General features: G+C 46.7%; 1 protein-coding gene across 2 annotated transcripts in view; it reads right to left on the reverse strand.

Moving 5' to 3' along the window:
- The window catches only part of ASCC2 (activating signal cointegrator 1 complex subunit 2), a 39,887-nt gene extending 24,421 nt beyond the window's left edge, over positions 1-15,466 (reverse strand). Inside the window, exons 1-5 of one of the 2 annotated variants that reach the window (XM_045534427.1) lie at positions 15,335-15,457; positions 10,517-10,614; positions 5,448-5,606; positions 4,915-5,085; positions 3,710-3,839 (exon numbers count right to left, since the gene is read on the reverse strand). In XM_045534427.1, coding sequence (XP_045390383.1) covers positions 3,710-3,839; positions 4,915-5,085; positions 5,448-5,606; positions 10,517-10,597 — 541 coding nt within the window. In that variant the 5' untranslated portion in view covers positions 10,598-10,614; positions 15,335-15,457. Of the gene's footprint in view, positions 1-3,709; positions 3,840-4,914; positions 5,086-5,447; positions 5,607-10,516; positions 10,615-15,334 lie in introns of both variants that reach the window. The other variant, XM_045534428.1, reaches the window with a different exon arrangement.
- Between the last annotated feature and the right edge of the window lie 2,929 nt (positions 15,467-18,395).

Genomic DNA, 18,395 nt, shown 5'->3' on the forward strand with positions numbered 1-18,395 from the left:
ATCGGGCCAAGGCCCAGTCTACTCCTACTTTGCAAAGCAGCTCCAAGAAAGCCTAATTGAAAGGCTTTATTTTCAAAATTACACTTGCTGATTCACAATTCTAGCCTTGAAGGTTTAAAAAAAAAAAAAAAAAGCAGGGTAGAGACTGGGCTTCTGCCCACAGGAGAGTCAACCAGTTCCCTTTCTCCCACCTTCTCTCCCTTGTCAGTCTTCTTATAAGCGATTGCTTTGCCCAGAAGTTACTGTGGTGTAGAAATTGAAGACTGCCCCTTGTTGTGCCTTTTGCTCAAGGGTTGGAAAGAGAGCTACGTGTGTGTGTGTGTGTGTGTGTGTGTGTGTGTGTGACAGAGAGAGACTGCAAGCCACTTCTCTATACCGCTCCCACACCCACTCCCAACACACACACACACACACACACACACACACACACACACACACACACACACACGCCTGTGTACAGTGAAGGGCTCCTGATGCCTGGTCCAGACCTGTTTTGTGTTAATCACCCTTTAAGCACCAAATAAGAGGTCGCCTTAATAAGCCAGTTTAGGGTTCTCAACGTGGGGGATTTGCAAACACTCTAAAAACACCTCAGAGTCTATAAGGGGGTACATTTTTTCTGGAGAGAAGCTTTCATCTGATTCTCAAAGGAGTCGATGACTCAAAAGATTAGGAGCCTGGGCAGCAGACAGCTTTCTTGCTCCACCCTTGCCACGTCAACTCCCCCTGGATCGGCACAGCCATCTTACACCCAAAAGCTGGAACACCACAACACCACCTCGCCTCTACTCACACCCCCTCCCCCGCCTCTCAAAGGCCCTTTTTCTGCAAGCAACACCAGTTTTCTCCAGAACTGTTAAGATCTTTCTTTCCAGCTGAGCTCACCAAGCCCTGCTTCTGCCTCCTGCATGACCCTTCCCCTCAGTGGCCCAACCAGGCTCTTACCATAGCACCCACGCTGAAGCCCCGACCTCCTCCGTGGCCTCCTATCTCCACCCTCCTCACCTGCATGCTGCCAGATTAACCTTGTTACCAGGTGGCTCCTTGCCCTGCTCCAAGCTCCTAGAGGCTCCATGGCCTCGTCCCAATAAGAGCTCATGCTTACCAAGTGCTTGTAACATGCCAGGCACTGTGCTGTGCACTCTACTCACATCACCTCCTTTTTTTTTTTTTTTTTTTTTTGAGACACAGTCTAGCTCTCGCTCTGTTGCCCCAGGTAGAGTGGAGTGGTGCCATCATAGTTCGCTGCAGCCTTGAACTCTTGAGCTCAAGCAATCTTTCTGCCACAGCCCTCTAAGTAGCTCGGACTACAGGTGCACACCATGACGCCCGGCTAATTTTTCAGCTTTTGATAGAGACAGGTCTCACTCTTGCTCAGGCTTGTCTTGAACTCCTGACCTCAAGTGATCCTCCCACCTCACCCTGCCAAGAGTGCTAGGATTACAGGTGTGAGAGCCACTATGCCTAGCCACACCCCCCTCATATTTAATCCCTATAACCACTCTATAAAGCAGGTATCTTTTTTTATTTTATTTATTTATTTTTATTTTTTTAGAGACAGAGTCTCACTCTGTCAACCAGGCTGGACAGGAGCACAGTGGTGCCATTCATAGCTCACTGCAGGCTTGAACTCCTGGGCTCAAGTGATCCTCCTGCCTCAGCCTCCCAAGTAGCTAGGACTATAGGCATATGCCACTACGCCTTGCTAATTTTTTAATTTTTTTGTAGAGATGGGGTCTCTCTATGTTGCACCAGGCTGGTCTTGAACTCCTGGCCTCAAGGGATCCTCCCGCTCCAGCTTCCTGAAGTGCTAGGATTACAGGCGTGAGCCACCGCGCCCAGCCCTTACTTGTCTTTTCTTTCTGCAGATGAGAAAACTGAGGCTTAAGGTAGTTAACTGAGTTGACTAAGGTGACACAGTCAGGAATAGAGCTGGGGTATGAACTAGGCAGTTGAACTGCAGAGCCTGCCTTCTTAGCCACCAAGCAATCCCACTTCCTAAGAGCTAAAGGCTGGCACGGAGCCCTTCCTGGTATAGCTCCAACTTCCCCCTCCCCCGTCTCCCGCTGTTGCCCTCCTGGAATGCTCCACTCTAACCAAACTGACCTATTGTTTGTCTAACTAACCGTGCCTTCTGTTGCTCACTCACCCCATCCTCTCTATGTAAAATTATTAAGGGTCTTTCCCTGGAAAAATAAAAAAAGATTAATGATGATCAGGCAATAATTAGATCTGAATGAGAAACCAGAGATGGTTCTAATGAAAAGGCTGGATATAAAATTTCATATACATTACAAATATTTTTAAAAAATACACAAAGACTGGAAGGAAAAAATAACCAAATGGTTGTCTCTTGTTTGAAATTTAGTAATTGCCTTCCTGCTTCTTTATAATTTATATCCTTCCAAAATTTTCTAAATTAACATATATTGCCTTATTATTATTATTATTATTATCAGGAAAAAAAAAATGGAAGGATGGGCAGGAAGGAATGAAGGGGACCATTACAAAGGATAACTCGGCTTTGTAACCGGGTAGTTAGAAGATTTTGTACTGTGATCTCAGGGTAAGGAAGGCTGGCAGGTGCCCAGGGCAAACACTGCTCTGTGCCAGGCTCAACTCCATGAGTTACAATTCGAAGAGGAATCCACTGGACCACTCCCTCTGTAGCACTAGAACAAGGATACCACTTCTGATAGAACTTTCCAGCCCACTGCCTCCTGATAGGATCCAACCGCTGACGTCTGTTCTTTTCACAACCTAAGAGAGTCCTCTCTGAACTCTGTCCCCATCTGCTCTCAGCGACAATGCAAATCATGACATGTTTGAGGCAGCCCCATCATCCCTGAAGGAGGGAGTGGCAAGGAGCAAGAGCTTGAGAGTCAGGTCTACGTGGACATATGTCCCAGCTGGACCATTTATTAGCCATGTCCACTCGGGCAGGCCCATTACATTCTAACCTCGGTCTCCTTATCTATAATGGGGACGATGACAGCATTTATCTCACAGGGCTGCTATGAGGATGCAATTGAGATAACATATGTGGAGTGCTCGGCAGAGTGCCAGGGCCCCGGAACACACTCAAATGAAGGTTCGCTATCACTGCTGCTCTGACTCTCATCGCCAAAGGAAACTTCCCCACTTCTTTATTTGACATACAGCCTAATACTAAGACTCCCAGATCCTTGAGGAACCATCTGGTACACATTTTTTGGCAGGGGAAGGGATAGGGTCTTGCTCTTTCATCAGGCTGGAATGCAGTGGTGTCATCATAGTTCACTGCAACCTCAAACTCCTGGGCTCAAGTGAAACTCCTGCCTTAGCCCCCCAAATAGCTAGGACTACAGAAGTGTGCCAACATGCCCAGCTAATTTAATTTTTTGTAGATATGGGGTCTCACTGTGTTGCTCAGGCTGGTCTCAAACTCCTGGGCTCAAGAGATCCTCCTGCCCCGGCCTCCCAAAGTGCTGGGATTATAGGTCTGAGCCACCGTGCCCAGCCCCTGGTACACATTTTTGTCTCCACTCTCCTATCACACCTAATCACTTCTTTGAGTTGACACTCATGTATCTTTTAAGCAATTTCCTAGCACTACCTACCCCTACTGTGCTGAATCCCTCTGTACTATCTAAGCGCTGGCCTTTGCCACCTCTCATTCAGCACACAGAGGCTGTCTCTGTGAATCCTCCCGGCCCCGCATCCTACATACCTATCATCTTCTGGAGCAGTGGTGAGTTTCCTTTTCCAAAGAGCACGCAGAGGTCCAGGATCTTTGGGATGTCGAAGAGGAAATTATTGTAGAGGATTTCTCCAAATGCAGAGGGGGAAATGAAGTGATCCTAAGGAAAAGTGCAGAGAGAAAGGACAGAGACTTTCTGAATGCTCATGCATTGCAAAGTAATAGCAAACTCATGAGAAACAACCTCTAGATTCATCAGCTGGGGATCAGCTAATCAATGATGGTCTGTGCACACTGTGGGCATATCTGAGTCTCCTGCACAGACTTGGAGCAACAGCTATCCTCCATTTTAATGCAGAAAGCAGCAAAAGCACACTACAAAACAGTCAGCTGGGAATTCATTCTGAAATATTTATGGGTAAATTAGCATGATGTCTGGGATTGCTTGAAAATACTCCAGGAAAAAAGAAAACTCAGGTACATGGGATTCATTGTACTTTGTATATGAAAATTTTGTGTATGCATATATTTGAAAGTTTCATACTAAAAAAGCTTTTTAAAAAAGCAAGATCCTTAGTCCCAGCTACTTGGGAGGCTGAGCCAAGAGGATCGCTTGAGCCCAGGAGTTTAAGGCTGCAGTGAGCTACAATGACGCCACTGCACTCTATCCAGGGCAACAGAGCAAGACTCTGTCTCAAAAAAAAAAAAAAAAAAAAAGCAAGATCCTATTTTTTAAATATGCATGCACACACACACTCAAAGGCAAAAAAATTCCCTGTAGGAGCATGCACCTTGACCTTAACAGTGGTTATTTTGGGGGGAGGGGATTTTGTGGGTGACATTCACTACCTGTATATTTCTGTAATGTTTAAGTTGTTCAGAGACAGCACTATTATTTTGAAAGTCAGGGAAGAAACAGCAAAGAGTTTTAAAAAGAGCATACAAGTTCCTTTAAAAAGTCAGAATCAATGCTTTTCCCCTCTGACGCACAAGTAAAGGCAGAGTCACGCGTCAGCTGGCAAGGGCCCTCCCATTGATAAAACACTGGGTGTGATCAGACCGACCTGGTAAACTAGAGGATAAGGGAGGTGGCACAGATTTCATTCCCAATGGTGGGAATAAAGGTGGAGGGAAGACAAAGAGGAAACCCAATGCTTCCAGAGCCTTCCTTCCCAGGGGTGGAGTGCCTGGCACAGAGGTGTTAGGTGTCAGGCGTCATGGGATCAGGGGCTTACTTTGGATTCCTTGTGCGTGGACATGCGGAGGAAGATGAGAAAAACACTTCGATGGAGGCGCTTCTGCATATCAACAACCTCAGGGGCCGGGGCCACCCACTCGTCAAATTTGCGGGGGACATAGTGCAGGTAGGAGTCCAGGCACTTCTGTAGGGTCTCATCGAAGATAACCTAAGCCAGGCGACAGAGGAGAGCGAGGATTTATCCCGGAGGCCCTAGGGCTTTTGTGTGGACTGGGCAGGGGCTCACTGCCCATCAGCCCTGGCCTATTGCAAACACTCCAACCCCAGGGACCAAGGAGCTATGAATGAGCCGAGGGCTAAACACAAGTTTCTAAAAATGACACTCTGGAAGGTGAGTAAACATCATTAAGATTGTGATACAAGACAGAGCAATCCAAACCACAATGTGCTGTTAAGGATCCAGTCTAAGAAGTAGACAAAAAAGCACCTCCTGGAGGAAGAAAAACAACAGCAACCAACCAACAGCATGTCATGTGCTTTGTCTTAGCGGGAATTTTGATAGAATGTTACCTGGCACCAGAATTTATCGTGAGGCAAGGCCAGGAGCCAGTCGAGGTCATTGGCTACGAAGGTGGCGCGTTCCAGGTACTCCTCCACTAGGGCAGGAATGTTGTCTTTAGGGGGCGGTTTGTATAACACAAAATACCGGTCTGCCTTCTGCTCGGGGTGCTACGGATCCAAAAACCACGTGTTAACGTGGCAGAGGTTAGTCAGCGAGGGCCCATTTGCCAACCCACAGCAATGACAACACTTGGCTGTTCCAACCGGTGACCCTCCAAAGAGCTTTTAAGCATAAAGAACCAAGTGTATCTAACAAAGGGGGCATGGTTGTATCCAGGGAACACGAGGCGGCCATTTAAAACCATGTTTTTGGAGAGCATTTAATGACATGGGGAAAGGTTTAGGGAAGTGAAAGCAGGATACAAAACTCTATTTAATATAATCAGGTTTTGGTTTAAAAAATATGTACATATATATTTTCACATACTGGTACAGATTTTAAAAAAAGAAGAAGTTGGAGGGACAACACCCCAAAGCTAACAGTGGTTATCTCTAGTGTTGGGAGGGGCGGTTGTGGGTTGAATATATTTTCTAATTTTTAAAAAATGAACATGTATTGCTTTTAAAATTAATTTTTAACTATACAAGTGAGACATGAGCATCTTTTCTTTCAAAAACTTACAATGTTATAGAGACGAGTCACCTGGGACCATACTCCCAGTCCCAGTGTCCCCCCCTGAGGTACCACCATCTGGTAGCTGTCCTCGCAGACCGTTTCTAGGCATTTACATTAAAATATATCCATATAAAGCATTTGTTTGGGTCTGTTTTCTTCCTTACACAAATGGTATCATACTGTACATATCACTGTGCTCTATCCTTTTTATAACCAGAAAAAAAAAACCTCAGTAATTTTTTTTTTTTAAAGAAAAGATTCTAATCAAGTAACTGCAGGTCTCAGCTTAGAATCACAAACTCTCTCATCCAGCCCTTACCTTGCCATGAACAAACCTTACTTTGCTCACCATAGAGTAGAGAAGATGGGCTCAGTTTTCCCCTCTGACTACATAAGGGTTGCTTTCTCTTGGGGCAGTGGAAGCAGGAGGACAGCCAGGCAACGTCTCAGCTGTTATCAACCACAACCCACTCACTTCCAGGTCTGCTGGTCCAGGGGGTATGGGAAAATTGAGACTGATGTGTCAGCCTCCTTGAGAACCACCTAGGACTTCCTACTGCTTTATGTAAGTTTTCAAACTGTGCAGTCTTTGGGTTCTATAAGAATTCTTGGGGCCATTTATCTGCAGGACCCCCTCCCATTTAAATAAAATGTATAGAGTGGAGCTCCAGGCACGAATCTGTTGAAAAAGGAATTCTCACTGAACAAAGTTCAAAACAATTGTCTAGAGCCTAAATTCATCCCCTTGGTTTTCAAGCTTCGTCCTTCCTCTGTCGACACTTTACCTCTTTGATTCACCTCAGGCCAGGCTACTCATTCCCCTAAAACACACACACACACACACACACACACACACACACACCCGAGACTCTACTTTCCCTGCAATCCTAAGCGGGGAAGAAGCACATCTAAGCCACCAAGTGAGCACATAACAGAGGAAGTGACAGCTCCAACCTGGCAGAGGGACCGTGGGAGTGCAGAAGGGAATTAGCAGAGCTTGGAGGACAAGAGATGGCTTCCTGGAGCAGGCAGCATCTGAGCTAAGCCTTGGAGGATGGGAAGGATTTTTAGACAAAAAAACCCAGCATTTTTATAGAGTCATAAACACGGGCCATAAAAAATGGGCACAGATTGCACTGGGCAGTGGGAGATGGATTTGGAGAATGCTGGAACGATGACAATGAAAGCCACCACTTATTGAGGACCTGCCCTGTGCCAGCTGCTCAGTAGGCATGTTCCATAGCCTATTTCTTTTTTATCTAAAACAACAATTTAAAAGGGAGATAGTATTCACCCCATTTTACAGAGGAGGAAACAAAAGACTCAGTAAGGTTCAAGAACTTTCCCAAGGTCACGGGGCTAAGGAGACAACTGAGGCTGGATCTGAACCAAAGCTTACACTGCAGACCTACTCAATGACCTACAGTATCTACGTGCCACCCTAGTCTGGTTGCTTGTTCTTCAGACCTGGCTCTGTCTTCACCTCCTCCAGGAAGCCTCCCTGACTCCCACTGCAACTGGATTAGGAGCTCACCTGAGCTCTCCCCTAGCACCTGCACTGTGTACTTACCTGACTGTACCAACTGGACAGCATTAAAAGTGCTTTCAGATCAGTGGTTGCTGGGGATAGGAAGCGATGAAAGGATGGATCAAAGAGAGGAAACGTCTCAGGATGGCGGAAATGTTTATTGTCTTGATTATAGTGATGGTTTCGTGGGTGTATACAGATGTCAAAATCAAATTGTATACTTTAAATATGTGCAGTTTATTGCCCTTCACTGATGCCTCAATAAAGTTATATAAAAGGGGAAGGCCTGCCTTCTCAGCTGTCTCACTAGCCTGTAGGTCTCTGGAGCTAGTCTGAGCTTTGCTCAGCATTCCCAGTCCCTAGAATCATGCCTGGCACCAAGCAAACTCTCCACACACATTTGCTGGCTGGACAAAAGAATGAATGGAAGTAATGAATGACCAGATCCTACCAAGGTCTTTGAAGGACCTTGAATGCCCAACTCAAGAGTGGAGACTTTATTCTGGGGGGAATGAGGGGCCGTAGAAGATTTCAGAGCAGGGGAGCAGCAGGCTCCAGCTGTGTCCTCTCTCCCACCCAAGTCCACCCCCCCATTCAGTGAGCCTAGCTTAGGTCCCATTTGCTCTGCGAACCTATAAGAACATTCTCTGCCCATCACATTTCTGTTTTTCTTGATAGGAAACCATTGTGCACTGTTCTCCAAATTTTGTGTCAGTCGTGTCTTCCTCAAGAGCCCACTCACCCATTCTGGCCCAAGACTATTTCTTTTGGGTCTTCAGGTAGAGACATTTGAACAACAGCTATTCAACCAACGTTACTTCTACCTATTATCCTGCAAAGGCACTGTAGTGACTGACCCTTGGCTAGAGATCTTCTTGCCCCAAGTTGAGACTAAAGCAAAGAATATAGGGTGGGTACATATCTTAGGACAATCTTTCAGGAGCTTCTGCTGTCCTGCCTAGCAATGCTCTTCAGTATGGCCAAGGAGACCCCTCCTCGACCAGGCAGCTGTCTCCCTCAGCTCATCCCTCTTCTCACCCTACCCCCATTCAATGCTGCTGTCACTGTCACTGCTGTCATCACCATCACAACTATAATTCATTGAGTGCTTACTATGTCCTAAGCGTAGTGCTAATTCACACACATCTCATTTAATCCTTACAATGCCCCCTCCACCTCCACAAAGCTGGGCCTTATTATTACCCTTTTTTGATTCTGAGGCTTAGAGAGGTTAAATAATGTGCCCAAACGCACACAGCCAAATACGTGCGAGATTAACACAAAGCCTGTGCTTGGTAACTCTGCTATATTGCTAGCTACCACCTCAAGTAACTTGTGGGTGGTGTAAGAATCAGACTCATTCAAGGCTCCAGGACTGACTGCATACTCCAATCCTCCAGCCAGCTCCACCCTTCTCCTATTGCTCTGCCCGACTTCAATACCCAGTTCAGAATCCTCCTCCTTCAGGAAGCCTTCCCTGGCCGAGTGTGCCCTCCCACCAGCCCCACAACCTAACAACCCCAGGGTTCGTTCAAAACACAGGGGGAGGGATGAGGTGGAAAGTCAGACTCAACCACCCAAGGAGCCAGTCTCCACCAATGCTGTCCAACGGAACTTTCTGTGATGATGGAATTGCTCTGTATCTGCACTGGCACTCACCACATGGAGCTATTTTAATTCAAATAAATTAAAATTTAACAAAAAAATCCAGTTCCTCGGTTCACATTTCAAGCACTCTCCACATTACAACTGCTCAACAGCTACAGGTGACAAATGGCTACCTATCGGGTGGCTACCCTACTAAATAGAACAGTTCTAGATTTTCTGATAAATATCCTCTATACATAAAAAAAAAAAAACTATGAAAAGGAAATGAGAAGCTTTATAGCAGGAAGGTTAAGGGTATGAGTTCTAGGGTCAGCCTGGCTGGGTTCTCATCCTGGCTCCCCTAATTTCCTAGTTCTGTGACCTTGAATTCTCAGTTTCCTCATCTGTAAAATGGAGACAATCAAAATACCTATTCATAGGGCTGTGATGCGGCTTAAGTGAGATAATCCAGGTGAAGTGTTTAGAACGGTTTGGCACAGGGCGAGTACTCCATAAATGTTAGGTACTATTATTAGAGCGTATTTAGGAAGTAATAAGAAGCCATCCAAAAGGCAGGAAATAGAACACCAAGCTCCTGTTTCCCACAACTTTACTCAAGCCCCTAGAAAACACTTCCTTCCACCTTGTTCAAGTAAACTCATATTCTTGGGAAAACAACGAGTGGGTATGGGGACTCCAGTCCCTGCGTCTGTCTCCTTCAGCAGCCTGGCACCTCTCCATGGCTCTAATCTCTCTCTGCAGCTGGTAATCAGCATGTTCACAGCCTCCTTATTTTTCAGTCTCACAAGCCCTGCCGGAGTCTGTGTGTGTGGTGCTTCTTATTCCAGTTGAGATAAAAGACAGCCCAACCTCTGAAATCAGCGTTCCCACCGAAGTGTGGATAGCAGCTTAGATAGCTCAGAAAACCTCCTACCTGAAACCTGAATACCCTCCACAGGGTCAAATCCCCAAACCCGGCTTTGGGCTGGTCCATTTCTAGCCCAACTCAGGCTGAGTCAGAACTGCCAACAGATTGATTCAAAATTAAATGCTTTGGGGGGAAGGTGTGGGGTGGTGACATGGAAAATACTGCTCAAATTCAAGCTGCTTCTCGGAAGGAAACTTCTACCCTGGGCCTGGAAGGGCCCAGTAGTGTCTCAGCTACTGAATCACTGACCATGGCCCTCGGGTCATTCTTGCAGCAGATAAAGAAGGAATTTACTTTTTGCTTCTGAAATTGCAAGATTGAAAATATCAGGCTGAACGGCCTCAAGGCAACCGGCTCACCAGCGCGGGTGAAGTCCTCGGCTTTCCTGTCTTCGGGTCCTTGTGGGTGATCTGGAGTTGGTCCAGGGGCAGAGCTGGCATTGTGCTGCGTGACCCTCCTGAAAGGAATATGGATGGGAAGAACAGAGCAGACACACAGACTCCTGGGGGCAGGGCCTGCTCTGGGGCTGATCCCAGAGCTGGAAGAGAAGCTTCAACCTCTGGCCTTAGGAGGCTCCTATTGTGGGCTTCCAACACATCTACTCATCCAGAGAAGGTGACTTTCAAAGCAGTAGTTCTCAATTGTAGAGGAAAATACTTCCCAGGTGACTCCTGATATATTCCCATCTGCTTTAAGAAGTAACTAGATCATTCTCATTATGGCTCCAGCTCTGTGTGCTCAGTAGCCTGTGAGCTCTGTGAAGACAGTGCCCAGGGCTTTCTTTCTCTTGCTACCTTTCCCGTGACCAGCACAGGCCTGGTATAGAGGCCTCATCAAATATTTGATGAACGACCGGATACAAGGACACTCTTCCGAAGACTCTAATCAGACTTTAAGTCTTTTGAGGGTTGCAGCCATGGGCCTTTCCTCACTTGTAGAGAGTGTTAAGATTTTACAACCTCTCTAGGCTTCAGGAAAGAAGGACAAGGATGAACAGAGGACCAAGGAGGAAGAGAGAATTCAGAGAAAACTGCCAGTCCAAGCTCCTTCCTATAGGGGCCCAAACTGGCATCAGAGCCAGTGAGTGACAGACCCCAGGTCTCCTGTCTTCCTGTCCAATATTCTTTTCACAATATCACTTGGTCTGACCCACAGGAGGGACACGTGTATTGGCTGAATCATGGAACAGAAGTGAATTAGGCCCCTCACAAGACATGCCATGAAAGGCTGGCATGGTCTCAATGACAATGTGAAGACAGACTGAGACCAGGATGAGAAAACTGTCACTTCCTGAGCCCTCACAGACAAGTTGCAGGGCTGGTGAGCCACGAGCTACCAGGTGTCCTGTGTCTCAGACCTCAGGCCAGGCCTAATGATATGAAGACAGACTGCTAAGGCAGGGTCTCTGCCCCGGAGGAGCTCACGGTCCAGTGACAACAATAATGACAATGACAGCAACCCCAACATGCGTGTTAGATGCGGGAGTGCTCTTCTAAGTGCTATTCTCAGCATTAACTTAACTTTGTCCCCGTTAACTTGCTTTATATGTATTAATGCTCACAACATCGCTAAGGTTAGTTCTATTATTATCTTCATTTTATCAATGAGGATATGGAGGCTCATAGAAGATAAGAAACTTGCCCAAGGTCTCATAATTAGTAGGTGGTGAAGCATGTTGACTCTTAACCACTCACTATACTGTGTCTGGTCTAGTCAAACTTAGGGGTAGCGTGGGGTAGGAGGGTGGAGTGGCTGTCAAAGCATGTCTAGAGGAGAGTTCAAAGGATCAGGAGAAGCTGAGTAGTCTTGATAGTGGAGACTGGCCAGTGAAGAAGGGTGCTCCAGGCAGAGGGAACAGCTTCGTACACAAGGAACCTTGGTTCTGGCCTGTTTGAAAGACTTTAAAGATCCCCACCCTAAAGGGATATAAGTGGAGAGGTCCCTAGAGAGGACCAGTCTGCCTAGTCCTTGAGGCCTGTTCCAGCTCTAGGATCCCGGTGGATCAGACACATGGTCTCTTTACACATGAGGTGGCCTAGAAAAAAATCACAAGGCAAAGTAATAAAGGGCTGGGGACAGTTTTCAACTTTCAGCTTTGCAAAGCATAGATAATATCCTCTGCTGTGCGTATGTTATTTCTAATTGAGTTACTATCTTATTAGCCTCTCACAAGCCAGTTAAAGACAACAAAGATTATTATTTTTATATGTCCAAAGAATAACCTTGATCCAGTCAAGGCAAATACATTAGTGGCCAAATTGAAACTGAAGCCCAGCTCTTTTGCCTTGGGCTCTTGTGCTGAATATGTTAAAAAATAATTTTTTCCTAACCATCCAGCGATGCTGGAAGAGCAGCTGGAAACACCAGTGATCTGCACGCCAGTGCAGAAATCTAAATAACTCACAGGCCCAGTTCTTTCCAGGCTCACCCACCAAAGACAGCAGTGGGAATATAGGGTAGAGAAACAGTCAGAAGGAAGAGGCAGGTCTCCACCCTTTAAACTGTAGGCCCCAGAGTCCAGGTCTAGACAGGTAGAGATAGCACCTGCTTTCAAAAGAAATTCACTCCTACAAGCCGGTGCCTGCAAGAGTTCAGGACCAGCCTGGCTTGGTGGTTAAAGAGAGCTCTACAGTCCTATAGGCTGGGTTCAGTCCTGGCTCCATCTTTTCTTACCCATTTTGAGACCTGAAACAGTTCTATAACCTCCCTAATCCTTCATTTCCTCATCTGTGATAACAGAATTGTAATAGTACATAATTTCTCTCAGGGTTGCTGTGAGAAGTAATCAATGCTGAGTGTTTAATACCTGGCATATAATAGGCATTCAGTAAAGTTCAGTTGTTATTGTTATTCCAGTCCCAACCATGGGAAGGGCATTTTGGGAGTCTTCATTTATTCAGCAAACACTGACCTGGGCATGTAAATGACTATCATTCGGTGTTAAAGCTAGAACAGGAAATTTTTAAAACTGGAGCACAGCAGAGAAAGGAGGATGTTACAGAGAAGATGACCTGTAACCTGGATGTTGAAGGACAGGAGGAAGAGGTGGGCATTCCAAGCAGACAGCAAGCATAAGCAAAGACTCAGAGTCTTAAAAGTGTGGCTTTGAAGAAGAAAGAGACATTTGGTGTTGCTGAAAACATCAGGTAAGAAAGAGGCTGACAGATATGATGAGAGAAGAGGCTGGATAGAGAAGATAGGGCCAGTTTAAAAAGAGCCTCAAATGCTACACTAAAAATGTTGGCCTTTCATCTGAAGGCAGTGAGGAGTCATTTAAGTGGGGGGAGGGGCATGATTAGAAAGAGGTGATGATAAATTGATGGCAGAAGAGACCTCTTATGAGCCACCAGAGAGGTAAACGTTGTGTTAATCATCTAATTCTGCAGTCTCCAACCCAGGGCCACAGACCCAGGCCACACAGCAGGAGGTGGGCGAGTGAACCTTCATCTGTATTTACAGCTGCTCCCCATCACTGGAATCACCGCATAAGCTCTGCCTCCTGTCAGATCAGCAGTGGCATTAGATTCTCATAGGAACGCAAACCCTACTATAAACTGCTGTAAACTACGCATGCGAATGCCCAGCACAGTGGCTCACATCCGTAATCCTAGCACTCTCGGCGGCTGAGGTGGGAGGATCGCTTGAGGTCAGGAGTTCGAGACCAGCCTGAGCAAGAGCAAGACCCCTCTCTACTAAAAATAGAAAAAATCAGCTGGGTGTGGTGGTGCGCGGCTGGAGTTCCAGCTTCTTGGGAGGCTGAAGCAAGAGGATTGCTTGAGCCCAGGAGTTTGATGTTGCAGTGAGCTATGATGACGCCACTGCATTCTAGCTGGGACAAGCGACAGAGTAAGACTCTGTCTCAAAAAAAAAAAAAAAAAAAAAAAAAAACCCAAAAACAGCTCATGTGAGGGATCTAGGTTGTGCTCCTTATGAGAATCTAATACCTGATGATCTGAGGTGGAGCTGAGGCAGTGATGCTAGCACTGGGGAGTGGCTGCAAAGACAGATTATCATTAGCAGAGAGGTGTGACTGCACAATAAACATAATATGCTTGAATCATCCAGAAACCATTCCCCCAGACCCCGTGGTCCATGGAAAAATTGTCTTCCATGAAGCTGGTCCCTGGTGCCAAAAAGGTTGGGGACTGCTGATCTAATTCATTCAAAGATTTCTGAGTACCTACTATGTGGTAGGCACTGAAGCCCAGAGAATTCTAAGGTGGGCAAATAACAGACCTGGTCCTGCCCTTCACAGAGCTTACAGTCTTTATAGGAAAGACAGCTATGTATCCAACAGCCATACAAACAAAAATCAATACTATAATGTATGCTATATAGGTTAAGACTCATCAGGCTATGGCAGCATTTACCTTAGAGACCTGACTTGAGAAGAGAGTATGTCAGGGAAGATTTGAGTTTTTGTCTAAAGTATGGGTAGAAATTAACTAGGCAGAGTCGGAACATGAAGTTACAAAAGTACAAGGACAATAACCATGACTATGTCTGTGCCCACCACTGTATCCCCTTGCCGGGCAGGGCAGCCAAAGCCAAAAGTTAAGAAAGGTCTTTCTTTAGGAGAGGATGTCCGTACAAGCTCTGATTACAATATGGCCTGGTAGCATCCCCAGGGCTACTGCTCCCTCTGTTTCGCTGACTGTCATCACTCTTCTGGTCTCAATTCAATATTACTCTCCTCAGAGACATTGTGATAGCTCTACCTAAAGTATTCACTCTCTCATAGCTGTAATTATAACATCTTGTGCATTTACTTGTCGTTGACTGTGTCCTCCCACTAGACTGTATTCTCCAAGACTGCAGGAAACCTTGTTTATCTTGCTCTGTATCCTCAGTGCCTGGCACGTAGTACGCGCTCGACCAGGCGCTTGACCAGTATCTGTTGAACGAATGAATGAACCCTGAGAAAACTGAAGCCCCAGGTGGGGGTGGGGGATCTGTGGCTCGTCCACAGGGACTCGGGGCCAAGCCTCGAACCCGGGGCTCCCGGCTCTGGCGGCCTAGCCCTGGGAGGGGGGGCGACTCACGGCCCCTAGGGCAGCGTAAGCCTCGGCCCCGCCGTGGAGGCCAGGGGGTGGGGGAGCCGAGGCCGCCCAAGTTACAGCCGCGGCTCCTCCCGGACCCCGTGCTCCGCATCCAGCAGGGCCTAGCCACGCACTCACCTCGGCGGCCCCACCACTGGCGCTGCGCCGCCGCCGCCGCCGCCGCCGCCGCCGCCGTTCACTGTGACAGGTCTCGGAGCTCCCGCACTTCCGGGGTCAAACTGCAATTCCGCAGGCACAGACAGGAAGCCTGGCCTAGCCCCGCCCCCGGCGACATCTGCCGCTGGGAAGTTGCCCTGGGGCCACGCCCCCTTAAGGCCCCGCCCCCACAAGGAGTCCGAGCAGTTGTGACCACGCCCCCTTCTCCATCTACTTGCCTTACTGCTTTAGCAGAGAGGATAGGTCCGCTGAGGGCGGTTTATGTGATTCCACCTCTTGGAAAATCCAAGCATGGTATCCGAGATGGCCTCTCAGAATCCCAGGCTTCAACTTCCTTCCCAACCTTCTCAGTCCTCATTTTACAAATTTAATCCAGAAGAGAAGCTTTAACGAGTCAAACGCATAAACATGATCTTGAGCAAACGAAGACAGAGGAACAAATACGGACTGCAATTTCATTTATAGGAAGTTCTAGAACAGGCAAAACTAATGAGTGGTGATGGTGTTAAGACGGTGGTTACCTCTGGGTCTGGTGAACCGGAAGGGGCCAGACAACTGAGGCTGGGGTCTTCATCTTGGTGGTGGCTAGGTAGATGTGTTCACTGAGGAAAATTAGTCAGATTGTATACTTAAAGATTTGTGCACTTTTCTGTATGTATGCAGTACATTTTTTTTTTTTAAATCAGGAGGGCTGGGTATAGCTATCTTAAGAGCAGGATGCAATTTTTCTTTTTCTTTTCTTTCTTTCTTTTTCTTTTTCTTTTTTTTTGAGACAGAGTCTCGCTCTGTTGCCCAGTCTAGAGTGCCATGGCGTCAGCCTAGCTCACAGCAACCTCAAACTCTTGGGCTCAAGCAATCCTTCTGCTTCAGCCTCCAGGTAGCTGGGACTATAGGTGTGAGCTACCACACCCAGCTCTACTTCCTCCACATTCTATTGCTCAAAGCAAGTTACAAGGCCAGCTGTGACTCAAGGGGAGAGGAATTAGCCCTCTCCCCGCACATCCATGGGCAACCAGTAATCTACTTTCTGTCTGTAGATTTTTGGTGGCCATTTTTACAGATAATTCTATAGCCAGGGAGACTACTGAATGAGGGAGATTCATGTGAGGGGTGATAGTGGTTTGAGCTCAGGCATTGGCAAAGCGTCCTCATGGGAAAATGACATAATTGTAGTTGGAATCTCTTTGCAAAGTGTTACATAAATATACTAATTTCATAATCCACATTGTCCTCAGCCAGGAACTGCTGTCCCCAGCAGCTTTCAGATAAGCCAGGCTTTCTCTCACTAGGCCTCCACTCCATATCTGTCCAATCCCCCTGCCCTCTGTCCAGTTCATCAAAGCTTCTGCTGACTCTAGAAGAATCCAGAGAATGATCACTGCAGTGAAAGTCTCAAATCATCCCCCAGGGCCCCTAATAACAAAACATCTGCTTGTCATTCTCCCCTACCCCTCTGGGTTTTAGTGAGAAAACAGTATTTAAATGATAATAAGGGTAAACAACTTAAAAACCAGACCTCCTGGCTTCCAAGAAGGGAGGTTTCATTTGAAGGCAGCTAATTATCCACTCGTTATAATTTACAAAGAGGGGTTGTCTTGTCTCCTGTCACTGGTCTGTGAACAACAGTCGGAAAGATGAAAACAATGTCGGAGTTAACACACTTTAGAAATCAGAGGGCAGAGAATCCCCAGGTCGAAGAAGAATCTTATCGAACACATAATTCAAACCTCTCATTTTATGGGTGAGGAAAACTGAGACCTAGAGAGGGAACAGGGCTTTCCCAGAGTCACCTGGTAGCCGGGAGGGTGGCAGAATGGGCATTGGAATTGAAGTCTCCACACTGGCTCTAGCCTAAAGCCCTGCCCAGGAAGATGAAAGGGTAGCTCTGTCTGCCCCATGCAGCCTGGAGACTGCGCTCAGACCACCCATCAAAGTGGCAGTTGGTGCATCCCAGCCTCTCCATAATCACCGGTGTGCGACCATGGAGCCACAGAACCAGGAGGTGGAAACGATTCCTCAAGGGCTGGGACATGGTTTAAATTGCAGAAAGGTCTGGGGCAGGGAGATCTTTGCTTCTTGTCAAGATTTAACATTTTTAATTCGGTAGCGTTGTGTACTTTTCATGTAGGTTCTGAGATGAAGGACTTTCAAGACACTTCCAGATACCCTGGTGATGGGGAAGGTTGATACTTGATGTTTTTACCCATTAAACCTGAGTTTTCAACCCAGTGGAATATTGCCAGCTCTTTAACCTTTCCTTGAAATGAAAAGAAGTTACTGGAAGATATGCCTTGACCATCACAAAAAGAAGAGAACGCTACTTTCTCTTCTTCTTGGGTGTCTACCCTCTGGGCTTGCACAGTCCCCAGAGGACTCCAGAATATAGCTGCTCTGGCATTCTGATTCCTTAAGTGCAACCACCCCTCTCACTTCAGGCCTTTAGGCCATGCTGCTTCCTCTGCCTGGAACACGCCGCTGCTCTCCTTGTCAAAGTAAAACCGCCTCTTCTTCTGGTCCTTCCCCAGGTTATAATCATTCCCCTGCTATGCACATTCCTAGCTAGCTTATTCATTTCCCTTGTGTAGTACTGGTCACAGCTTATCATCTTGTATTTATTGTGCAATTATCTAATCAATGACTGTCTCTCTCATTAGACTGTGTGTTCTGATAAATTAGGGACTTCATCTGTTTTGTTCACCAACCGCATCCCCAATGGTACCTGGCATCTACTAGTATGCCATGAATATTTGCTGAATGAATGATTGAATTAAAGTGCCTGGATAGTCTAGACCAACTCTTCCAATTCCAAGAAAAGCATTTCAAGGAGGTGCATTTTGAGAGACTGAACTGGTTTCCATGGTGTCTTAGTCCATATGTGCTGCTATAATAGAATACCTGAGGCTGGGTAATTTGTAAAGAACAGAAATTTATTTCTCACAGCTCCGGAGGCTGGAAAGTCCAAGATCAAGTTGGTAGCAGGTTTGCTTGTCCAGTGAGACCTGCTCTCTGCTTCCAAGATGGC

This window comes from Lemur catta, chromosome 21, assembly GCF_020740605.2.
Source record: "Lemur catta isolate mLemCat1 chromosome 21, mLemCat1.pri, whole genome shotgun sequence".
Classification (NCBI taxonomy): domain Eukaryota; kingdom Metazoa; phylum Chordata; class Mammalia; order Primates; family Lemuridae; genus Lemur; species Lemur catta.